At 36.2% G+C, this 27,578-nt stretch overlaps 1 protein-coding gene across 1 annotated transcript; it reads right to left on the bottom strand.

Annotated features, from left to right (window-relative positions):
• Window positions 1-3,127: 3,127 nt before the first annotated feature.
• On the bottom strand, window positions 3,128-26,410 carry LOC117335018 (putative ammonium transporter 3). The gene is made up of 9 exons (XM_033894909.1): window positions 26,080-26,410; window positions 24,494-24,807; window positions 13,170-13,719; window positions 12,729-12,800; window positions 7,505-7,564; window positions 6,788-6,864; window positions 5,738-5,886; window positions 5,109-5,276; window positions 3,128-4,111 (listed from the first exon to the last, which is right to left on the bottom strand). The coding sequence occupies exons 2-9, from the start codon at window positions 24,624-24,626 to the stop codon at window positions 3,725-3,727; spliced, it is 1,596 nt and encodes a 531-aa protein (XP_033750800.1). The 5' UTR covers window positions 24,627-24,807; window positions 26,080-26,410; the 3' UTR covers window positions 3,128-3,724.
• Window positions 26,411-27,578: the final 1,168 nt, after the last annotated feature.

The raw sequence follows: 27,578 nt of genomic DNA, 5'->3' as shown, positions 1-27,578 counted from the left end.
CACAAACCATCTCACACACACAAACCATCTCACACACAAACCATCTCACACACACAAACCATCTCACACACACAAACCATCTCACACACACAACCCAGCGCACACACAAACCATCTCACACACACAACCATCTCACACACAAACCAGCACACACACACAAACCAGCGCACTACACACAAACCCAGGCACACACAAACCAGCGCACACACACAAACCAGAGCACAACCCACAAACCAGCGCACACACACAAACCAGCGCCCCACACACAACCAGCGCACATCACAAACCCAGCGCACACACACAAACCATCTCACACACAAACCATCTCACACACACACCATCACACACACACAAACCGCGCACACCACAAACCAGCGCACACACACAAACCAGCGCCAACACAAACCAGCCACAAACCCCCCCACCAAACCACCACACAAAACCCCACACCACAAAACCCCTTACCAAAAAACCACCACACCAAAACCATTTACACACACCACCCTCTCACACCACAAAAAATTAAAAAACCAAATCTCCCCACACAAACCTCCAACAAAAACCCCCCCACACAAACCAGCACACAAAAAAAAAAACCAGCGCACACCAAACCCCGGAAAAAAAAACCAACAACCCCAAACCAAGGCACACACACAAACCAGGCACACCCAAAAAACCCGCCCAAAAAAGCGCCACACCAAAAAAACCAGGGCACACCAAACCAGCCACACAAAAAACCAGGCACACACAAACCGCGCACAACACCAAACCAGAAACACAAAACAGCGCAACACAAAACCGCGCACCACACAAACCAGCCAAAACACCACAAACCGCGCACAAAAAAACCCGCCAACAAAAAAGCGCACAACAAAAAACAGGGCAAAAACAAAAACCCGCGCACACACAAACCATCTCACACACACAAACCATCTCACACACACACACCATCTCACACACACAAACCATTTCACACACAAACCCTCTCACACAAAACCATCTCACACACAAACCATCTCACACACACAAACCATCACACACACAAACCAGCTCAAACCAAAACCACCAACCCCCCCACAAAACCCCCAAAACACCAAAAACCACCACACACAAAACCCCCACACACAAAAACCACACACAAACCCACTCACACAACCAAAACCCCCAACACAACCACCACCACCAAAACCAACCCAAAAACAACACAAACCACCCACACCAAACCACCCCAAAAACACCCACAAAAACCAAAACCCCAAACCACACACAAAACCACCCACACAAACCACCAAAAAAACCATTACAAAAAACCATCCACACACAAAATTAAAAAAAACCTTTTAAAAAAAAAAGGAAACCCCAAAACCTAAAAAAAACCAAAAACAAACCAACAAAAAAAAAACCAAAAACCACAAAACCAACCCCCCACCACAAACCAGCCACACCGACACAACAACCCGCCAACCCAAACAAACCCTCGCAACCCAGACCAAACTCAACCCAAAAACCATTCTCACAACACAAACCATTCCCCACAAAAAGCTCAAAAAAAAAAGGGACAAAAAACCCCAAAACCAAAACCATAACAAAACAGCCACAACAAAACCTCCAACAAAAATCCACCCAAAACTTTTTACCCAAAAACATCCCACAAAAACCAAAATTTAAAAAAAACCCATACACAAACCCCTCCCCCCAAAAACCCAAAAACTTACCAAAAAACCCTCCACAAAAAAATCTAAAAAAAAATCCAAAAAAAAATTACAAAAAATTTTCAACACAAAATTCAACACCCAAAAAATTAAAAAAAATCTAAAAAAACTCCAAAAAAACCAACCCCCAAAAAAATTCACACCAAAAATTTTTTCACAAAACAAAAACAAAAAACATACAACACCCCAAACCCCAAAACCAAAAACCCCTTCAAAAACAACCCCTTTAAAACCAAACCGAAAACAAAAAAACCCACACAAAAAAAAAAAATAAAACCCCCAAAAACCAAACCCCCAAAACCCCGGAAAACCCATTGACCCCCCAAACAACAAAAAAACCATCCCATCATTTTTTTTTGGGGTTTCAACAGTAAAGCCAAACCAAAAAATTAACAAAAACCAGGTTTAACGAAACCGGCCCCACCACAAAACCACGCAAACAACCATTCCAACACACCCAAAACCCCCAAAAACCAAACCACAAAAAATTTTTTTTTTTTTTTTTTTTTTTTTTTTTTTTTTTTTTTTTTTTTTTTTTTTTTTTTTTTTTTTTTTTTTTTTTTTTTTTTTTTTTTTTTTTTTTTTTTTTTTTTTTTTTTTTTTTTTTTTTTTTTTTAAAAAAAATTTTTTTACCCCCGGGGGGTTTTTTAAAGGGGCCCAAAAAAAAATTTGGGAATTTTTTTTTTTTCCCTTTTTCCTATTTAGATAAAAAAACCCAAAAAAAAACATTTAAAACCCAAAAAAATTTTTTAAAAAAAACGTAAATTTTTTTTTAAAAAAAGGAAAAAAAAAAAATTTTTTTTTTTTGAAATTTAACCCCCTTTTTTAAAAAAAATTTGTTTTTTTTTTTTTTTTCGGGGGAAAATTTGGTAACCATGGTATTCTACCTATTGATACGAAATCAGCAACACAAACATATATCATCTTTGGGCGTTAGTTTCAATTGCTATAGATATTTGGCGTGGACTACTTGTCGAAGGCATAACTTTTTTCACGTTTGTATAGATCTTATTCGTATTTCATGTAATTTTCGTTCCCGAATTTCATTTATAAAAATATTAGTACCAGGTGAGCGATTCAGCCCCTCTGGGCCTCTTGCGTGATGATGAATTTAAAATCCTAAAAATTGCATATAGAGCAAAGAAGACCGCATGCTATGCAAAGTTGAAATGCTTTTAATTAGTAAGAATGGGGAGAAAAATTTACTTTAAAGGGGGTTATAATGAAGGTTACGTTTCGGTCGAAACAGGGTCAAAAGCGTCATAACATTGCCTTCTGAACTTACTATTGTTTGCAGCCAATTGAGAATGGATAGAAGGGGTATCTTCAAATAGGCTCCACGTCTTATTATCATTTACCTTTAAGTCAATACAAAATGTTGTTTTCTATGGGGCACCGTTTTACTTTTTATTCCCATTTAGTTGCATCGTGTCAAATTATCAAACTCGTTTTATGAATTACATATAACATGGACACGCAAGATCAACCATGTAATGGAACATATACAAAGTAATTAAACATGGTATATCTGTATCGCAGTACAGATGAAGGACACTTTTTAATCTAGTGTGGATACTCACACAGAAAACACTTACTATCCATACACAACCATCCATCAGGACCGTTTTGCCATTTTGTGATTGAAACCGCTTGTTTCCAATTGGTGAGTCATCAAGTTTGAGTTTAGAAGTGCTGCATATGATCTTACCCGTTTGTGGTGCTTCAATTTACTACTATGTTGATGATGAGAGACACGTCCTTTGTGCTAGAATAACACTGTAGTCAGTAAAATATCTTTACACGATGTTCAAATCGTATGTGAAAAGGAATTGGGTCACGTGCCCTTTACGATTTTCTCACTTTTTAACACGCACACATCCAAACAGCATCTGGGTTCGTCCGTCCAATTCAAGCCAATCAAACGTAATTGTTTTAAAAATAAATATTACTTTAGCATTTGTGGAATATTTCTCTTCCTCTGAAGATACCATACACTTTAAACATTAGCGTGATTACGAATTGATAACTAGTGTTCGATTCGTATGCTTGCAGCAAAAACAAGCAATTTGTGGACATTTACGTTTTGGTGTACTGTCAGTTGATATGACGGCCTGATTCTCGGCAGATTCGATGCTTTCCTCAAGGAAGTCAGTTATTGCAATAACATCAGATACCGAGGTTTCAGTATCCGGAATCACGTGAGTCCTCTCACTTGTTGACATTTGATCACAGACAACACTGTTTAGGTTAGTTCTACTGGCTAAGATTCGATTACGTGCAGTTGATGGACGAGAAAAGATGATATTGGTTTCCTTATGTTTTATGTTATGCTCTACATAGTCTGATCCGAGGAGCTCTTCGTGTGGAGATAAACGGATACCAATAGTCAACTTGATGGGCTGAAAAACAGAAAATGCAACGGACTTAAACTGTACATTTTTTTTCTGAGATGTGTAGTGTGTCGTCACACTATGTCAATATTCATGTAATTGCACATTTGTAACTACAAAGAAGTAGTTTGAAGGCAAAGTTACATAACAAACAATACATATATGTATGAATCATATCAATACAACAACCATTGAACAGAAATTCTGTAAGTACATGAACAATATCATTTAGGCACGCATCTTATACTTTTTCACTCTCCCCAATTCTAGGGACTGTTTAAAGAGTAAGCAAGAGTCCACTATAAGCTGCAGTTTATCCGAAGACAGGATTCTCGTCAACACGTTTAACAATCCTCGGCTTTTTATACAGAGGACAGTTAAAGAAAACATTTCTTCAATTTCATCAAATCTACATTTCTTACAGTCAAAGCTGCATCATGCAGCAATTTCGTCCGTCAAGGACCTGTCAGTGATGCTCGAGGAGGGGAAAATCTAGAAAGTGAGTAGGTGAAATCAAGATGGACCTAAACAATTGTTAACAGAGAAGCAGAAGACTGGGAGTAACTAAGTGTAACACGCGGGCTCTATCTGCAGAGCTTCCCATCCAACAATCTTCTTGGACTTTACAAAATCATGAATGCAGCATTGTCAAAATGAATGAAAAGTCGGGTAAGGTAAACTACAATAATGTTTCAGTGATGTTCAAAGATACCTTTTGTTGAAAAATGCATATAAGATACAGATTAAATAAAAAATTGTATCTCCAAAAATTGCGAATAATTTGCTGCCAATTGCTGTTATTAGTATTGAGTATTTTCTTCTTAAGTATTCGCTCTCTGTGGGTTACTGTGGATAAATTAGGGGGTAAATACATGGGTTAACCTATCCGATAAGGAGTTCTTTGCTGAAAATCTAACATTTTGAAAACATGGATTTGTAACTGAACTTATTATAAACCAGTACTTCTCCTTATTGTAAAACAAACGGTCTGTATTAAACAGCTTACCATTAGGAGAAGAAATGTGCAGAGGGATGCCCATAGAGCGAGAATAAGAGCTGCTAAGATTTGAACTCCCAACAGGTAGAGACCGCCCCCATGAAACAGGCCGCTCCGTCCAAATGTCAGGTTTTCTAAGTGATCATTTTCCGTGAAAAGTCCTACTACCAATAGACCCTGAAAAATAATGAACAATGAAGGATAAGAAATCAAACACGCTTCTCAAATAATACCCCAATACTTGTAATATTTACGTCATGTCTATTATACGATGTTAATATATTAGACAAGGAAAGCACAGTGATAAAAATAAAACGATATTTAAACGAATCCGTAATTCGAAATAATATAACTGCGAAAATATGGAGAAAAAAAGATTTACATGGAGACGCTTCTATAGTGCATGGATATTAATACCATATCATCCGGAAGGGTAAGCGTCTTCTGTTTCAGCGATGACGTCATGCATTTAAACAAACTTCGTTGACAACACCTGTCATTTTCCGTGTATCACATGTTTAATATAAAATCTTACCTTTATTTGTAGAAACACGACTCTGAAGCGTTAGGAGCAAAAGAAATAATATATTCATGGTAATTAGACAACAACTAATTACGTTGTTAAAATGCCATGTTACCCATATACCGACGACTCCGTGGATGGACACAGCGTCCACTGGATCATCTACCCTCATCCAGTTGATCAGTTTAGGTGCGTATATCGCGATTAGTCCCCCAATGGCTCCGGCGATAAGGGCCTCCCACGGTCTGATGATGGCACAAGAAGCTGAGCAATATTAAAAAAGGTACGACTCATGTATTGTATAATATAAGTGTCTCCTTTACATGTTTCTATATAAAACAATGGTTTTGATTATATACAATTCGAACAATATATTGAGATTTGTAATTACATTGTAACCTTCCTAAGCCAAACAATACTTAAAACAATGCTTAACATGTATCTCTGCTTATTATGAGCTTTATTAAAATAATCGGATTTCGCCCCGCTTTACTTCCAAAATGTACATCAATTTTTCCAATTAAATAACTCTTTTTGGTTCGAATTCAACTGCTCGGTCATTGAAAAAATAACGTAAAATAGAAAATAATAAAATATACAAAAACCTTGCATCTAAAAAGAATTTTGGGGAGTCTAGCATTATTTTCATTGTTGTGATCGATACATCAGTGTTAGATATACATGTATAGGTAATAAGTCTCCTGTCCGCAGGTAACAATGTGTCCCTATTGTTGTTCCAGGTTAATGGTATTGTGTGTAGGCGAAATAAAATAGCGTATTTGATATGGTATAATGTGTACTAGACATAAAATAGTGTATTTGATATTGTATAATGTTTACGAGACATAAAATAGTGTATTTGATATGGTAAAATGTGAACGAGACATAAAATAGTGTATTTGATATGGTATAATGTGAACGAGACATAAAATAGTGTATTGATATTGTTTAATGTGTACTAGACATAAACTAGTGTATTTGATATGGTATAATGTGTACGAGACATAAAATAGTGTATTTGATATAGTATTATGTGTAGGAAACTAATATATAGTGTATTAAATATCTGTGGTGAAATGATATTGTCTTCATTGTATTGTTTGATAGAGATGGAAACATACATTTAACTTTAATAAGATATGATATGTTAATTATCTTTAATTACCTGTTATCGCAACGAGGCCTCCGAGAATACTGTTTACTATGTATTCTATTTCAAATTTGCCCTTTCTTGTGAAGAAACTATAAAAACAAGAAAAACAATTACTACAGAACAAATACATTTAAAAAAAAAGCCATGTAGTATTGATTTTCAAAAGTTTTGCCTAGAATTTTTTTTGTCATATACTGATGAATCTTATGTTATGGCAACCGTCAATATTTTTTATCAAGATGCACAATACCAGTGTGGGTTGATATCGATTTTCTATAGCCATCAATCATCTTGTTTACGTGATACTGTCTGACAATAGCTATCGTCAATCTCATTGCAATGTAATAACTACCGTGAAATTCGTTTTTATTGTCCTAAAATAGCTACAAACGAACCTTGTTACCTTGAAGCCATTTGGGTCATTAATAACTTAAGATATCCCGATTATATTTTATACATACTTTTTTTCTGTCGGAACGTAGTTTTAATTACTTCGGGTAAAACATGTGCTTCGAATTATCAGAGTTCGGGAATTCAATCTCATTTTACATAATATTGATGTTTGACAACCGTCATTGTTCAATGTGTGTGTAGGTAATACTTTCATTGTTGATTTACATGTGGGTTTAAGCTGTTCAAATTATTAAACCAAACATGGGTATCAGAATCATTTAGCTTCTCAAATAACGAATTAAATAAACATATCTGTATAAAGATAAATCAATTTACCTGACAGTGATACCAATCACACCACCTCCAATAGACCCCAATAATGTTACAATGGCACTTCTGTAAGATAGGAATAATGTCAACACGCAAAGTATATTTCGATATTGGTGCACGTACAGGGGAAGAGGAAAAGACATCATAGATGGTGTTGAGATAAAAACAGGAGAAACAAGAATAGGAGCAAAGAAGAAGCAAAAGCAGAGGGAACGATAACAACAAGAACAGGGGAGACACCAAAACATGGAAACGACAACAACAAGAACGGGGGAGACACCAAAACAAAGTGAACGACAACAACAAGAACGGGGGAGACACCAAAACAAAGTGAACGACAACAACAAGAACAGGGGAGACACCAAAACAAAGGAAACGACAACAATAAGAACAGGGGAGACACCAAAACAAAGGAAACGACAACAACAAGAACGGGGGAGACACCAAAACAAAGTGAACGACAACAATAAGAACGGGGGAGACACCAAAACAAAGTGAACGACAACAATAAGAACGGGGAGACACCCAAACAAAGGGAACGACAACAACAAGAACAGGGGAGACACCAAAACAAAGGAAACGACAACAACAAGAACAGGGGAGACACCAAAACAAAGTGAACGACAACAATAAGAACGGGGGAGACACCAAAACAAAGGGAACGACAACAATAAGAACGGGGAGACACCCAAACAAAGGGAACGACAACAACAAGAACAGGGGAGACACCAAAACAAAGTGAAGGACAACAACAAGAACAGGGGAGACACCAAAACAAAGGAAACGACAACAACAAGAACGGGGGAGACACCAAAACAATGGGAACGACAACAACAAGAACAGGGGAGACACCTAAACAGAGGGAACGACAACAATAAGAACAGGGGAGACACCAAAACAAAGTGAAGGACAACAATAAGAACGGGGGAGACACCAAAACAAAGTGAACGACAACAATTAGAACAGGGGAGACACCAAAACAAAGGAAACGACAACAACAAGAACGGGGGAGACACCAAAACAAAGTGAACGACAACAATAAGAACGGGGGAGACACCAAAACAAAGGGAACGACAACAATAAGAACGGGGAGACACCCAAACAAAGGGAACGACAACAACAAGAACAGGGGAGACAACAAAACAAAGTGAAGGACAAAACAAGAACAGGGGAGACACCAAAACAATGGGAACGACAACAACAAGAACAGGGGAGACACCAAAACAAAGTGAAGGACAACAATAAGAACAGGGGAGACACCAAAACAAAGGAAACGACAACAACAAGAACGGGGGAGACACCAAAACAAAGTGAACGACAACAATAAGAACGGGGGAGACACCAAAACAAAGTGAAGGACAACAATAAGAACAGGGGAGACACCAAAACAAAGGAAACGACAACAACAAGAACGGGGGAGACACCAAAACAAAGTGAACGACAACAATAAGAACGGGGGAGACACCAAAACAAAGGGAACGGCAACAATAAGAACGGGGAGACACCCAAACAAAGGGAACGACAACAACAAGAACAGGGGAGACACCAAAACAAAGTGAAGGACAACAAGAACAGGGGAGACACCAAAACAAAGGAAACGACAACAACAAGAACGGGGGAGACACCAAAACAAAGTGAACGACAACAATAAGAACAGGGGAGACACCAAAACAAAGTGAAGGACAACAATAAGAACAGGGGAGACACCAAAACAAAGGAAACGACAACAACAAGAACGGGGGAGACACCAAAACAAAGTGAACGACAACAATAAGAACAGGGGAGACACCAAAACAAAGGAAACGACAACAACAAGAACGGGGGAGACACCAAAACAAAGTGAACGACAACAATAAGAACAGGGGAGACACCAAAACAAAGGAAACGACAACAACAAGAACAGGGGAGACACCAAAACAAAGTGAACGACAACAATAAGAACAGGGGAGACACCAAAACAAAGGAAACGACAACAACAAGAACGGGGGAGACACCAAAACAAAGTGAACGACAACAATAAGAACAGGGGAGACACCAAAACAATGGGAACGACAACAACCAGAACAGGGGAGACACCAAAACAAAGTGAAGGACAACAATAAGAACAGGGGAGACACCAAAACAAAGTGAACGGCAACAACAAGAACGGGGGAGACACCAAAACAAAGTGATCGACAACAATAAGAACGGGGGAGACACCAAAACAAAGTGAACGACAACAATAAGAACAGGGGAGACACCAAAACAAAGGAAACGACAACAACAAGAACGGGGGAGACACCAAAACAAAGTGAACGACAACAATAAGAACGGGGAGACACCAAAACAAAGGGAACGACAACAATAAGAACGGGGAGACACCCAAACAAAGGGAACGACAACAACAAGAACAGGGGAGACACCAAAACAAAGTGAAGGACAACAACAAGAACAGGGGAGACACCAAAACAAAGGAAACGACAACAACAAGAACAGGGGAGACACCTAAACAGAGGGAACGACAACAATAAGAACAAGGGAGACACCAAAACAAAGTGAAGGACAACAACAAGAACAGGGGAGACACCAAAACAAAGTGAAGGACAACAATAAGAACAGGGGAGACACCAAAACAAAGTGACGACAACAATAAGAACAGGGGAGACACCAAAACAAAGGAAACGACAACAACAAGAACGGGGGAGACACCAAAACAAAGTGAAGGACAACAATAAGAACAGGGGAGACACCAAAACAAAGTGAACGACAACAACAAGAACAGGGGAGACACCAAAACAAAGGAACGACAACAATAAGAACAGGGGAGACACCAAAACAAAGGAACGACAACAACAAGAACAGGGGAGACACCAAAACAAAGTGAAGGACAACAATAAGAACAGGGGAGACACCAAAACAAAGGAAACGACAACAACAAGAACAGGGGAGACACCAAAACAAAGTGAAGGACAACAACAAGAACGGGGGAGACACCAAAACAAAGTGAACGACAACAATAAGAACAGAGGAGACACCAAAACAAAGGAAACGACAACAACAAGAACGGGGGAGACACCAAAACAAAGTGAACGACAACAATAAGAACGGGGGAGACACCAAAACAAAGGGAACGACAACAATAAGAACGGGGAGACACCCAAACAAAGGGAACGACAACAACAAGAACAGGGGAGACACCAAAACAAAGTGAAGGACAACAACAAGAACAGGGGAGACACCAAAACAGAGGGAACGACAACAACAAGAACGGGGGAGACACCAAAACAATGGGAACGACAACAATAAGAACGGGGGAGACACCAAAACAAAGTGAACGACAACAATAAGAACAGGGGAGACACCAAAACAAAGGAAACGACAACAACAAGAACGGGGGAGACACCAAAACAAAGTGAACGACAACAACAAGAACAGGGTAGACACCAAAACAATGGGAACGACAACAACAAGAACGGGGGAGACACCAAAACAAAGTGAACGACAACAATAAGAACGGGGAAGACACCAAAACAGAGGGAACGACAACAACAAGAACGGGGGAGACACCAAAACAAAGTGAACGACAACAACAAGAACAGGGGAGACACCAAAACATAGTGAACGACAACAACAAGAACAGGGGAGACACCAAAACAATGGGAACGACAACAACAAGAACGGGGGAGACACCAAAACAAAGTGAACGACAACAACAAGAACAGGGGAGACACCAAAACAGAGGGAGCGACAACAACAAGAACGGGGGAGACACCAAAACAAAGTGAACGACAACAATAGGAACGGGGAAGACACCAAAACAGAGGGAACGACAACAACAAGAACGGGGGAGACACCAAAACAATGGGAACGACAACAACAAGAACGGGGGAGACACCAAAACAAAGTGAACGACAACAATAAGAACGGGGAAGACACCAAAACAGAGGGAACGACAACAACAAGAACGGGGGAGACACCAAAACAAAGTGAACGACAACAACAAGAACAGGGGAGACACCAAAACAAAGTAAAGGACAACAACAAGAACAGGGGAGACACCAAAACAATGGGAACGACAACAACAAGAACGGGGGAGACACCAAAACAAAGTGAACGACAACAACAAGAACAGGGGAGACACCAAAACAGAGGGAACGACAACAACAAGAACGGGGGAGACACCAAAACAAAGTGAACGACAACAATAAGAACGGGGGAGACACCTAAACAGAGGGAACGACAACAATACGAACAGGAGAGACACCAAATACGAGGGGAAGGTAATACGAATAGGGATGGCACCAACACGAAGGAAAACAACAAAAACTGTTTTGATACCAAAACATAGAGAAGCAATAATCAATCCTTACAGACAGAGGCAAAACAGTGACCAAAAATGGTAACTATTTCCTATCCAAACACATTTAGTCGTATAAGATGTACTACCACAATATTTAATGCATCGTATATTATGACAAAATTGTTTTAAAATTGTAATTTGTTTTTATCTTAAATTAACACACTGTCAAATGATGTTGTCAATGAAATAGCAAATTTTTATTCCCCACTTCTTCGTCATTTCGTTGTCGTTACATGTAGTACAATACTTTCTGGGGGAAAGGACACGATGATAACCCTGAACACTGGTGTGGTATTAGTGTGCTTAATAACAGAGCGCTTTATCTCCACAGTTGTCACCGAACCGTGGTATTACGTATACAATAGTTGTCTATGTTATAGATACGCTGTTGCTAAAACAATTCTAATCCCGGGTTGGAGGCGTAGTGATTGATCCCAAGGGTAGTTTACCATATAGTGTTTATTTATCATTTCAATTGAGTAGCTGCTAAATACAACACTGTTATTATCAGTCTGACTTCATTAATAATCAAATAATTGCTCTTTATAGAGGAATCACTGATGTGAAAAGCTACGGACTATCTGGCATGGCTATTTTAACGTCACAGTCAACAATTATTTGACATACAAAAAGGTGTTGATGAGGTAGCTGACTAGATTAATTTTACAAATTAGGCTTTCGCTTAATTATAAAATCTATAAATAATTATGATAGTTTTTCAAACGACTTAATATCAGTAATAATTTTGGAACTAATATTAGCGTTGTCATTTGTCTTTTTTTAGGTCAATTGAACTCTAGGTGCACTTAATGACCTATTATACCTATTGATGAAGATAGGTAATATGTAAGCATAGCCAGTGTACCAACAGACCATATCGACTATACTTACTTAGCAGCCAGTTTCCACTTTGCACCGGATATACCAAACGTACTCCCACAGTTGAACCCCAGCCAGCCCCACCTATTGACCGGAAATTATATCACATTTGAAATTAGTAGACTTTGATTCATCAAATAAACATTATTATGTTACTGAAGAAAATTGATAGATATAGCATTGTTTCACATGTCGTCTCAGTCTATATAAAACGTTACGACACGTTCTAGTACCTGGCATGAATTTAGACGGTAGTTATTTCTTTGTAAGAAAAATATCTCGCGCGGGTTTGATATACACGTTTGCGTTCATTTTGAACAATACTTTAAAGTTATTTCATAAGAATACAGTATTGCCAAGTAACATCAAAACCTGTTTACTTCTGAATTTAAGTGTAAAACACACACTCTTTCTTAGAGTTTTGATATTTTATTCAACTATTACGGTACTAACCACAGCATGAATGTTCCGAGGAGTGAATTGACAGGATTTCCCATAGGTAGCGATTCTGTTCCGTGGTCATACCTCCCTAACCTGGGTTTAAGCAAGACTGCTGCCACAAACGCGGAACTACCTCCGATCAGATGTACACCGCCGGAACCGGCAATGTCTACAACACCGAGTTTGCGTAGGAAGCCAATTTCGTCCCATAGCCAGTGCGCAGGAATACAATACACCACTGTATTAACACAACTGAAGATGATATAGGATGAGAGTTTCGTTCGCTCCGCCATTGCGCCAGACACAATTGTTGTAGCGGTTGTCGCGAAAGAAAGTTGGAACACAAAAGTAGAAAATATGACTCCCATTTGATCATCGTCTGCGTCGACAAAGAAGTGTCCTATACCACAAAACAAATTGGCACCTTTGTCCTTTCCGAAACTGAGGCCGAACCCGAACGCCCAATACGTCAAGCCACCGAAAATGACGTCAGCTGCATTTTTGACCATTATGTTCACTTCGTTCTTATTGGTCACGGCTCCAGCCTCTAGTAAACCAAACCCTGTAATAGTAAGTTTTAATTTTCATACAGATAAACACATATAATCATAAAACACTTGATGTTATTGGTTTATAATTATTTCCGTTACGCAGAATTATTTTAAAATGTATAGTAGGAATGGCTCATATCTTTGTGAAAGTGTTGCTTTTTAATAGGAAAATGCTATTTTTTGCTAATGTTTTAAGAGGAGTGCCTGTTTTGGTCCTCTGTTGGAAATCGCTGATCACTGTTACTCTTATACATTTCGTCAAAATTGGACCAATCGGGAAATGAACTCCACATTATCCCCTCTTGGAATGGTCTCTGACCTCATCTTAATTTCATGTCATATCATGACCACATAACATCAAGGTTTTTATATACAAAAAAATAACACTTATCGGCGATAGCAACCATTGGGCCCAAACTGAGACTTTTACTGCCACGTGTTTAAAGCACCAGTCTACATTTGTATGATTCTATATATATCCACTAATTTTGACCTATGAGGATTAAACGTGGGAGAAGAAAATCCAAAATGTGGAATAGAATGTTTTACTATATCAAGACAGAGGAGAGACCAACAGCACAATGTTTAGGTACTTATATCATGTAGTCCATCCCTGTGTGTATGGACGATCAGACATTGTAATCAAATACCTTTCCGAACACACGCTGTTCTTACCAATGATAATGTTTGTAGTTGATGAATCATTATGTATCTGAATCACAAATCAATAGACTTTTTAAATCAATGCATATTATGGAATATGATCCATTTTTTGTTAATAAAAACATATTTCAAAAAATATGATTGAAGAAATAATGACCGTGGGCAATAAAAATACATATATTCATCGAGTACAACTCGGACAGGAAATTCAAATCTTTATCTTCGGATCACCAACACATAGTGCATATCATACATTGCGCTAATTATTTGATATATATATAATAGTAACACAATTGACGAAGGAAGACAATTTTATGACTCGTGCCCTGACCGGGCCTCGAACTCACGGCCTACGGCACCCAATCGCCTGGCCAGAAATACCCGCAGCTTATACCGCTGCACCACATCGATGTTCTTAAAAGAAAACGTTTCACTGGCGCAGTGATGGTCGGCCTGATACACTGACATGATCATACATATAGTAATACTAACTATAACAAGACTACGCACTAACTACAAAGTACGAATGTACCTAGGATGTAAATTACTTCATATATATATGTATGATCTATCAGCGATGTCCTATTTCAATACGTTAGATCCCCTTTTATATTCGTCAAAAATCGATCAAAAGTATTTCTGTCGTATTCATCATCATGTCGAACATTGACTTCTTTGATAAGTAAATAAATAAAAATAGTAACGGAAAACATAAAAATAGTAACGGAAAACATAAAAATAGTAACGGAAAACATAAAAATAGTAACGGAAAACATAAAAATACTAACGGAAAACTTAAAAAATACTAACGAAAAATACAAAAATACTGAGGTAAACCACAAAAATACAAACGAAAAACAATAAAATACCGATGTAAACCACAAATAATTCTAATGTAAACCACAAAAATGCTAATATAAACCACAAAAGTAATAATGTATAGCACAAAATATTAATGTAAAGCACAAAAATACTAACGAAAAAACACAAAAATATTAACCGAAAACATAAAAATACTAACGAAAAACACAAAAATACTGAGGTAAAATGCTCATTTGAACCACTAATTTCCTGTCGCCATAGTAACGGATTAAGTTTATATGTGAATATATTGTCCCGTCGTCATACTAGCTAATTATATTTTTGATAGTATATTGTCCTGTCGTCATAGTTACTGATTATATATGTGATAATCTATTATCCCGTTGTCATAGTAACTGATTTTTATTTTTGATAGTCTATTGTACTGTTGTCATACTAACTTATCATTAAATATGTGACATTCTATTGTCCTGTTATCATAGTAACTTATTAAATGTGTGATAGTCTATTGTCCCGTTGTCATAGTAACTTATTAAATATGTGACAATCTGTTGTCATGTTGTCATAGTAACTTATTAAATATGTGATAGTATATTGTGCTGTTGTCATAGTAACTTATTATATATGTGACAATCTATTGTCTTGTTGTCATAGTAACTTATTAAATATGTGACAATCTATTGTCATGTTGTCATAGTAACTTATTAAATATGTAATAGTCTATTGTGCTGTTATCATAGTAACTTATTAAATATGTGACAATTTATTGTCATGTTGTCATAGTAACTTATTAAATATGTGATAGTCTATTGTGCTGTTGTCATAGTAACTTATTATATATGTGGGCGCATTGTCTGTTTAATCTTGTTTGCCTATCTAATAAACCTTCGTTGATTGTGTTGTAGATCAATAGATCATGGTTTTGATGTGGATGCATGTTTTCAATTAAATATTAATATTCTCTGATCGATAACTAATTGATATACCTAGAAAAGTCGACATACCTTTGAATAATTTAAAGCAAATATATTGGAGATATCGCCCCTTAGTGATGGATAGGATCACCGAGTTATAACATGAGATGAAAATGTATATTACTTCATAAAACCGATATCACAAAGTGAGGGCTGATAAAAAGAAATTGGTAAGATGTCTATAAAATAAGGTACAAACTATATCATGTTTGATAAATTGATGATATAAACAATTGATTCTGTGACAACAAAGGCATTATCGACTACACCTCAATATAACAAAGCTGCTTAACAAACACAAAAGCATTATCAAAACGGAATCAATAGTCTGATCCGAGTATATAGATGTACCGAAGTAAACGAGAATTCAGCATATGGCTATAGTACTTGTTCATTTGGTATCCTACCAAATACAGTATTCATTTAAAATATCCTTAAATATTGAAATAAAAATACGACTTATTTCTCTTTATTTTATTTATTTTTCCCATTATCTTTCCACTTAACTATAAGTAATGAAGAGACCTGCGTCTCCTATTGCGTCGCTTGACCACCTCGACAGTCTTTTATAAGTATCAGGATTTTGTGGATGGATGCATCAATAGTGACCCAGGGTTTTCTAACAGACATGTTTAAATACACGCCGAAAAATAAAATGATGAAATGCTTATTGCTATCAAATGGAGTTTGATGATGTAGAAATGGCGGATTTGCGGGTATATTTCCCGGATGAAAAGTAAGGTCAAATTTATGATAATTTTGTTTCATTGTGTAATCAACGGTGGTCAACGGTTTGGTTGTTTCTAAACATAATAATATTATTCAACAATGCCTTCTTTACTGGGGTAAACTAAATAGTTGCTTTGTATTGTAGTTATTCTTAAATGTCATGTTGCATGTATAATGGCATGCATCCCTTCAAGTCTATGATACTGACAAATGGCCAGAAAACGCGGTCTGTGCTATTATTCAGCAACCTAGCTAGTGGAAGATCAAATTGCCTTTAAACTCATATCAAAAGGCAGTTTAATGTTTAATATACCAATAAATGTGATTTAGTTAGAATTGATTGAGATAGATGTTGCTGAATTGGTGGATTTACTTAAGGCATACGGAATATCATATTTGATAAATTGATGATATAAACAATTGGTTTTGTGACAGCAAAGGGATTATCGACCATACCTCAGTGTAACAAAATAATTAGATGTATAAATATCACCTCCAATAACGTATAATAAAAGGTCATTCCATGTCAGCCAAATCATGTCATACATCAATAAATATACACATTTCATTGATGAACCAATCTCTGCATTTAAAAAAAAAAATAATTGTTTATTTTGTAATGCATGTTATATAAACCCTTTCATAAATATTTATTGATATATGAATTATTGATTTTCTATTCCCTAGATCCCTACACTTCGTGCGAAAAAGAACTCGTCTATATTGAATTTATATTACTCTACCGTTTCAAAACAAATTATTGAAGTCATAAGCATGTCAAACAATGTTTCAATATGAAAATCATTTGTAGAGGCACAGTGATCTAGTGGTAGGACATAGGGCTACATTACCGAAGGGTCGATAGTTCGAGTACCGGCACGGGGGCTGTAGTGTATCATTGAAAAAGATACTTTACTCCGTTGTGTTCCAGTCGACTCAGCTGTAAATGAGTACGTGATATATCGTGTGTAAGCCGTTAGCGCCGAAATGGCAGCTCCGGGAGTCAAGAGAAGACTATGTTGCTGTGATACAGCAGTAATTATAACTCCAAATTATTTTTATTATTCACTTTTTGTAACCACATTTAACATTAATAATTTTTTATATTTATTCTTATTCTGACACTGGAAGAAAACATATATTTGAGAAGTGATATGTTCCTATTTAAAAAAGTATCTGCATATGAGTCTTACACGATGGATATATAACACACGTTCATGATATACAGTCGAAGTCATTTAATAAAGCATATAAAAACATCTAGGTATCCGTGTATTCGAGGTAACCGAGTCTATTTTACACATAATTTCCATCGTTGGAACAAAATATTTGAGATAATTTTGGTCTTCCAGTTATCAGGCCTCGAGATAACGATGGTTGACTGTATTTCCAAAATACGATATAGATTAAAATAACGGGCTTGTTAACACCTTTCCTTCATTGTTTAAACTTGTGTTTAGGTTCATTTTTATTCTCTTCTGGGCAGTTTTGATTTACAGCATTACTGATGGTACTAGAACAACTTTATGATGCAATTTGAAAAAAGGTATATTTGATTTGAAACATATACTGCTTATATGATATATCTAATCCTGTGACTAGTGTGTTTTACAGAATCATTTGAAACATATACTGCTTATATGATAAATATTGAATCATGTCACTTGTGTGGTTTACAGAAACAATTGAAATGTATACAGCTTATATAATATATTGAATCTTGTGACTAGCGTGTTTTTCAGAATCATTTGAAACATATATTCTAAATGCTTATATGATATATTGAATCATGTCACTTGTGTATTTTACAGAATAATTTGATACATATACTGCTTATATGATATATTGAATCATGTCACTTGTGTATTTTACAGAATAATTTGATACATATACTGCTTATATGATATATCTAATCCTGTGACTAGTGTGTCTTACAGAATAATTTGATACATATACTACTGAATTCATATATATTGAATCGCGTGACTAAAGCCAGTTGACAATGCGTCATAGGAGAAAAAAGACGCACTATTGATACGGATAACAATGGAACATCTGAAGTATATGTTTTATTGATCAGCAGCAAACAAAGTAAAAAGTGATGTTGACATCGATACCAGTGACATGTGCCTGCAGTACAACTAAACACCATCGATGAAGCATGTCTGTGGTTTGTTGTATCAAATTTATCAGTTCTGCTTAGCGAACCATAAATAGTTAAAGTAAAATCCAGGACAATTGGGTGATAAGTATGTTTGAAGTCATATCAACACATTTAGATGATTTCGGGATAACATTGGTAGTAAAATAGTATACAATTCAAACACTTCTATGATATACAATGTGGTTCGATTGGTGGAAAACTGTCAAGGAAAGCTGACATGTCTTTAATTGGGGATAAAATCCCGAAGGAAAATTGTACGTAGAGCTTGTCAGCGTGACAGAGCCAATTTCATTTCTGTGCAAACACACATCTGATGTAACTATACAAACAAGTAATTACATGACGGAGATTGATTAATCTTATTATAAGGTGTACCAAGATGTGAATTACAATCTTCATTTGAAATTGCTATATTTTTAAGGAACGGCGTTAACCTTTTGTAAAACTGGTTTACCATGCTGTAATATTGTGGTTCATTACGAGTGGAATGTTTTTATTGTTAAACAGTGTTTGCACCCCTTAAGCGCTTAAGTGTGTAAGCTGTTTTCAATACAAGGTTAAGGATAATATACAGCTAAGTGGATCAAAATATTATATAAGAAGGGTTGGCCTGATTGCGTGACAAAAATAAAAGTAAATGTAATTAACAATGTCAATGCTTATATTTCATTAAGTTTTGGGATTAAAAAATGTAAACTTTATTTATTTTACAACAAGAGCGAAACAAGCTACATATATATTAACTTGCATCAATCACTCTTGGTAGACGGATGGAAGTGTTTGAAGGAGAAAACTGGGGAAAAAACCAGTGAAAACCCACGTGGTCAGGCAGGTGACCTTTTCCGGTTCAATCGGGATTAACTTATCGTCAATATAACAATACATAACCAAACACGTAATACTAAATTTGTAGTTAGTATACAACTAGACCTAATACGAGACTCAATGACACATTCAAGATGTTTAACTTTTTTTTCTTAGTAGTAACATACCAGTCATCAGTGAGTTTTGGTGTTTTAATATCAAATGTATTTGCTAGACTTGGCTTTAAGCATATCATTTTCTTAGTTTCTTATGCAGACGTTCTTTATGTTACATACATTGTCTGAACGTCTCAGCTTTATATACAGATATCTGAGTCTTACAAATTTAATAACATCGTATTGTAAACACTTACAATAAGAGATTAAAAATGAAAGTGGTGCAGAAAACAAACCACGCAATATGTTTCTGTATATCAATACTGCCTTTTAACATGAAAATTTCTCTCAATAAAAAATCCACACTAGATTGATTTCAAAATTTTGTAAACACGTTATCGTGTTGTCATTTAAGGCCAACAACCACTAAACTTAAAACATTTTTATATAAATTTATGTAGGTATTTTTTCTGCAGATGATATCATAGCCATAACTAGACTGAAAAATGAGGCGTTCAATCAATGAATGAATCATACGGAATTGGCTGTTATATGTCCACTGACTAGAACCTGACTAGGTTTTAAAGAAATATGGATTATCACCAACATTTGAAGACCATATCAGGGTGGCTATCCGATCTGACCGGAAGGGTTTTTAACAGTTTATCAAACAGAGATATTGAATTTGGATGTCTGTCTACGATAGGGAATTATGAGTGACTGTACGTGGTATGTAGGGAATATGATCACTAATAAACTACATCACTTTAAATGGCATTAATTAACGGTAGAGATAATGCCATTGATACAGGTATCGTGTACGTGAACCATGCCTAGGGATGTATGGTAGATGTCGGCATACGGGTCCTCACCAGCGGGGATTAATAACTTCACTATCGACATGGACTAAGCACTTGTATAGATAGGATGATTAAGTTCATCAATAAGAAATAAGTCCATTTAATCTTATCTATTTCGAATCTCTCAATATTCATTTAGATTATGATTAAATTCTTGCCTGTTGTGTTAGATATTGTCTAGTCAGTCGCGCCGCGAAGTGTACAGAAACGGGTTCTATACTAACAATGGTCAAACACACTGCATCGAGATGTTTACGGAACTTGTTGTGGCCATAACAAAGTAAAGCAAAATTAAATTATGTGTGTTAACTAGAATGTAGAATAGTATATCTAGCTACTGAGGTTGAGGCTGAGAAAGCGACCTATAATACAGCTTAGATTACTGTATATATAACATTAGGTGTTTGATAAGGCGTATGGTAAATTTTTAAGATTAATTTATGAATATGTATCCCCATCTTTTTACTTATGGAATAAGAATTGTGCAATAAATATTTGAATTGAATTGTAATTATCTTGATGTTGGGACAGCGCATATAATTACAGAACCACAGTCTTGGTGTCGTTGGAAGCTTGGTTTCAGCTTATTGATGACATTTTTTTTTAGACATAGCTGAGCAATAGCATTGGGCATAATAGCTAGTATATAATACATAATTGTAGCTAAATTCTACACTTTCCCAAAATTATTTATTGCCTTTTGTTTAAGTAATTGTTTCGTTTCCCCCTTGTTGTATAGCCCAAGATAGCCAGTACCTATTTAACCGAAGAATGAAACTGGTGAGGATACTAGATTACATGGGTTACAAGTTCAAACAAGTCCTAAAATGATTATTTTCATTCGTCATATTTATTAAGTAATACTGGTAGAGTATATATAGGTAATGCAGACATCTGTACATGTTAAATCAATTACTAGCCACAGGTGCTGTCCATTACCTTGGGGGAAAGTGGTTCATCACCTGTTTGATTAAAGTGCACCTGGCCTATCTATTGTCTAAAACCACTCTAACCTTTGTGCACTACGATTTGTATACAAGGATGTGAATCTTAGTCACAACCATGCCTATACAATATGTATCGTGTAATTTTCACATGAAGTTGTTGAAATCATTGCTCCTATGCAATATGCATCATACAGGATTTTCTCTCTCTCTATGCAATATACACCATACAAGATTTATATCTCTCCCTAAAGTTATGTCAAAGTCGGCCGTGGGAGTAGAATGAATTGCATAACGAGTGAGGGAGGAAGGCGTGGCTGTCAATTAAATCGCCTCTATTAGTTTGTGAACAGGACACCTACAAAATGGTTACGTTAGGATGTATAATTTATATTCATTTGACGGAGTAATTAGCTAACTCGTTATGTCTCGTTGATTATGTAACGTGCTTTTCGTTATCGTCAACAGGCAATCAGATATGCATCAATGTTGCTTTTACTTTCAAATATGAACCTATTTCTGGTTAATTCTTTTTCTATTGGCTACAAGAGAAGCTGGTGAGTTTACTTGTATATATACATACATTTTAATCTTGGAGACCATAAAATACATTACCCGTAGTTCCGTTTCTATAACTGAGAACATCCTAATAGATACTTATTAACCATTCTAATTAAAATATAGATTTTCATTCTCACTACGCCACATGAACATCTAACGACATGGCATATATGAAGGGGTCACGTTCTGGTGACCTTTGTTATCTCAATATTGGACTTTCAGGTCGAATTGTCAATTTGTCGATGTCATCGATCTCACCCATTCGTCACATCATGCATCTAAGATAACCATTTCAGTACATAATGCATATAGCTATATGCTTCGTTGGACGTAATTACTTGAAACAGGTTGATTATGCAAGCTATGCACTCTAGTCATGCTATATCGCACATACGAAATTCAATTCCAAGATTGTGTAAATAGTAATTTGATTGGTTAATCCAAAAGGTCATCCTGACATGACCACTTATGCGAAGTCGTAAGATGTTCATGTAGCGTGGTGAGAATGAGCATCTATATTCTAATTATATTGGTTGATAATATACATAACCTAATGTAACGTGCTGAGAATGACCATCTAGATTTGAATTAGATTGCTTATTAACCCATCATTTATATCTTTATGTTTTTGATGGAGTAAACCATGTTTAATCCGAGGTCAGATCAATCGTATACCAGTCCAATATCTTACAGAACAAGAAGCATATACTGCCCTGTAGTATATCCTTGGTCGTCAAGATTGTTATGATAAACAATATATATACGTGTTTTATTTATAAGTCCGTGTCCTCATAACTGGTACATTTGTTTGTTTGTATGCTAGGTTTATCGCCCCACGAACAGCCATTGTCATCTTGAAGCGAGGTCCCATTGTAGTAGTTGGTGAGTACCACACTGAACAATATATACGGGATACCCGTCACATGCCACCCTGAGCAATTGGGGTAAAGTGTCTTGGCCAAGGACACAACCACGACAGCACAGACCGGCCCGTTCTGAGAAACACATTCGGCACGGAGAGGGAGAGTCGAACCACGCACTTCGGATCATCACCTGAGGTTACGTGGATGGCACTCTAACTGAGCTATCGAGGAGGATGGATCACATGAAAACGAACATTGGCAACACTGATGATCGCTTTTATTTCTTAGTGTCACCACACTGCAATGCCACACCTTAACACATTCCACTGACATGAAAATGCACGGAGTATGGATATGAGCATTTGATTTATTAAGGGTTTGAGGGTATGTCTCTCCGACAGGATGGGCCATTTAATGAGTTAATCATCATAATATCAGCTTTAATTATTAACGTTCATCAACGTGACGTTACATGGATTTGACGTAGAAATCAGGACACGCTTACTCTTCCGGATCACCTGGTCTTCAACGATCTTCATGATATATTTTGTTTATTGTTTGCCCTTCTTTTACCCCACTGTTTTTTTTATATCCCAAGTGATTTCATTCTTTTAAATATCTAGCATTGTCATCGCACTGTCGTCGTTGTCCATCAGGGAAAGTGGTGATCAGTAACAGATGTATAAAAGAGACAAACATCACCATGTTCATTTTGTATTTTGCGTAGGAATAATCAGACTATTTTCAGTTTCACTCTAAACTTAAAAATACATATTTATGATTTTTTACCAACGATCATATTTTAGCTTTTTATTAAAAGTGTATCATATTGAAAAAAAAACCCAACAGTTTCTGTATATACTGTATACATATCACCACGCTAACTCATATTCACCACGGTATCTTCAGAACTCCCTCATTAAGACCTCACGAAAAAAAAACAAATTAACATGGACCAATAAATGATGTCATTGTACTTGTAATTATCTTTCTCCTTCAGCATATGTTCATATATATCATTGCATACATTCTAAAAGAACAATTATCTACCTTTGTATTTAAAAAAAATGCAATATTTTCCAACATGATGTATTTTGAAGCTTGGATATGTATACCTTTAATTCTCCTATATTAACTTTGTGAAAAATAAAAATATGAGGTAAACTGGGAAAAGAGCTGAAATGTGGCTATATGTGGTGTTTGTCACTTTTCCTGAAGAGGGTCACACAATTCCTGACATTTTAAAAGTATCCTGGAACTGTGAGGGGTGACCACCCATACTTACCCGACTGCATGGTGAATATGATGAAAGAACTTGTAAGAATCCACGTAGCATCGTCCCAAGTTATTGCAACCTGGTCAGTGAAGGGGGCTGAAGTAGAAGTATTAGTAACAACCAATACATTGGAGGATGTCATTTTCAGACGATCTTTAACACAACTGATTGATCAATCATTGCCGTCAGGAATGACTTCATCAACCATTGTCTCCACAAAAATTAAATCCCATAACAACGATACAAGTAGTTTCTCTTTGTGACTTCAAGTCCATGTATGGCTCCTGTGATATTAGAGTTGCTTCGATTTTTATCACTTCTATCTACAATATGAAAGTGGATTCGAATTACTTCCACAATGTCGACAAAGAGTGCGCACACACACCCTTCCATACACACGCTTCATCGCATGCACATACACCCTCTCAAAGACACATCCTCTCATACACACCCCCTCCTCTCTCTCACACACAAGTACCCTCTCATACACACCCCCTCTCTCTCTCACACACAAGTACCCTCTCATACACACATCCTATCACACCCATCCTCACAATAACGAGTGTAGTCTACATCAAAGGTCAAGACAGTAACTGTTTATTTGTTTAATTGCTTTGTTATGGTCTATAACGTGAACAGATCTAGCTTTAATTTCATATCTGGGGCTCGTATTCATGAAACCGTCTTCGTGCTAAAATAGGAATGTTGTTTTCAGACTTAAATACGTTTGGTGGTAAATTTGACATATTAATTGGTCTTTAGTTTACCTGAAGGAATTTTGGAAAGAGTTCAGTTGAGTTATTATTTTTAACGTTTAGGTGTTTCTTTTATGTTTTAAGCGAGTTGGATGAAGCACAAATCTCATGCTTAAGCATGGTTTCATGAATACGGGCCCTATTTTCAACTCTCTTGAATGGACTCTTTCCTCTGAAAAATTATTACGCAGCTCTATTAGTCAATTAAGAGCAACGTTACAAGTAACGATGTTATGTTCATGTTATCGGGTAAAATATAAAGACTATAGTAAAATCTAAAGATTATTTACTTGTATTACTGAATGGTAAAAAGTGCGATAATCGGAATATTGCAATATTTTACAATATGTATTTTCCTTCTGTAATCTAGATATAAAATATTACAATACATTGACATGTCGCCTAAGTGAAACACTCGTATTATCATACTGTAATATACGATATCGAAATTCCACAAAACATGTACTAGTATTACGTATCGCATATTACTAGGTGTCACAAATAACAAATGTAATATTAAAATGTTTCACCATATGTCACTTTTATGTAACAAACGTAAATTCTGATATTGTGATGTATCACAAAATATCGCTACTATTTTAACAAAAGTGATATATTGTATCACAAGATGTCTATTTTACGTAATAAAAGTAATATATGATATATTTCTAGGTCACCATATAAGACAATACAAGAAATGAAGTATTTTGAAAGTATATTTTGTGTCTATATTTAAAACACATTGTTAACTTGGTACAACATACAATGGTGTTGTTTACAATGTATGACAATAATAAATTTCCTATTGTTTTAACACATTTTATTCTTATCATCACTTACCTATTGTATTTTTAGTGATTGCCATATCCCTTTTATCCATTTGTGTATCATTCCGCAGCAGTAGGACCAACATAGACTGTACAGCGTGCAGCTTAGGAATGGTAGCCAGCACAACTATCTAACACTTCTATAACACGTCGTGTGTATCAAAGCGCAAACAATTCCACAATGAAACATTCCCAGCTTTATACAGGTAAGTATATAAGTATGCATTGTTATTAAAAACGAATCAAATTGATAGGAACAATTACTCAGTAAATCGAATATACGAGATAATTATCTTAAGTATCAATTACGCGTTATTTTCAACGTCTAAACCATCCAATTATGAGAGAGTGACACAGGTGTGTAACAGATATGAGATCGATTTAGCATGTTCGTTATAGGAAACTGGTGATGGGAGCTATATACAAATCATACTCTGTATAGATATATGAATAATTTATATGCTTCTATCGTATATTAATATAGACAGTTGGACCAATGTATTAAATCATTAAATTCTATTCATCACATTGACCCATTCATATCTGTTTGCCAAACGAAACTTTGACAGACTATATTTTATCTATGACAAGGCATACAATATATATATAATACAATAGCATGTGATATTTACATGGTCTAAGCCTTCTTTTTTATGGTATAGGTATAAGTTGGGCTTTTTAAAAGTTGTTTAAGTAGATATATTCTCCTTAGTTACTAACCTCTGTTTCATCTGACATCAATTGTACATAAGTTTGAATAAGTCTTGGAAGAATTTCTCACTTCCATTTTATTTCTCATTTGAGCACATTTTAAGAACCTGGCCACCTGTCTGACCTCCATCGTTGTCACACGAAAAAAAAAAAATAAAAAAAAATAAAATAAAAAACCAAAACAAAATCAAATTTTAGGAGTTGGATACGGGGAAAAGTTGACTGATTTAACAATCAAATTATAATTTTTGTTACACGTTTAATTGCATAAATAAACCGTATCCGGGACTGGTTACAACACATGGCGCCAAATACTAGTACTTGGCCCAGGTACTCGAACCTTCCTACCTACAATGGCCACAGTGTAGTACTAACTCGACAGCAATCGATACTGCCTAGGAATACCCATGTCAATCGTTGGATGTGTATCCCTTTGTGCAGCCATACCTTTCAAATTGTAGATGTCAGTAATTTGTTCTTGTGAATAATTTAGAACAGTGTTGTGACATCTTCTGCCCCTTGAGATTTGGTTTGTGGGGGATCTCGACCACACAGGTCTCCTGTGTATTTTTAATGTTCTAATCAGGCTATGTGAGTTATTTTCTAGTCATTTTAGGTGCACGTGTCATCTCTAAGTACACTAGTCAGTTGAATGTTCACAGTAGTAATGTTTTTGATGCTTGTTCTAGTCAGGTTAGTGTTTCGTATTATTCAGTTGTCCGTTTTGCGCACATTAGTCATTTTTCATTGTTCTAAAAATTAATTTTGCTGGTCACCTTCTTGAATATTAGTCATTGTAAA

This window comes from Pecten maximus, chromosome 9 (genome assembly GCF_902652985.1).
Source record: "Pecten maximus chromosome 9, xPecMax1.1, whole genome shotgun sequence".
Lineage (NCBI taxonomy): Eukaryota > Metazoa > Mollusca > Bivalvia > Pectinida > Pectinidae > Pecten > Pecten maximus.
Note: the sequence above shows the minus strand (reverse complement) of the source record. Positions and strands in the feature narration are given on the sequence as shown.

Coding starts and splice junctions, on each gene's coding strand:
- LOC117335018 (XM_033894909.1), bottom strand. CDS start 24,626: ATGACATCCTCCAATGTATTGGTTGTTACTAATACTTCTACTTCAGCC. Junction 12,801..13,169: donor CTCGGAACATTCATGCTGTG/GTTAGTACCGTA, acceptor TCCGGTCAATAG/GTGGGGCTGGCTGGGGTTCA. Junction 4,112..5,108: donor GCACATTTCTTCTCCTAATG/GTAAGCTGTTTA, acceptor TCTGTTTTTCAG/CCCATCAAGTTGACTATTGG.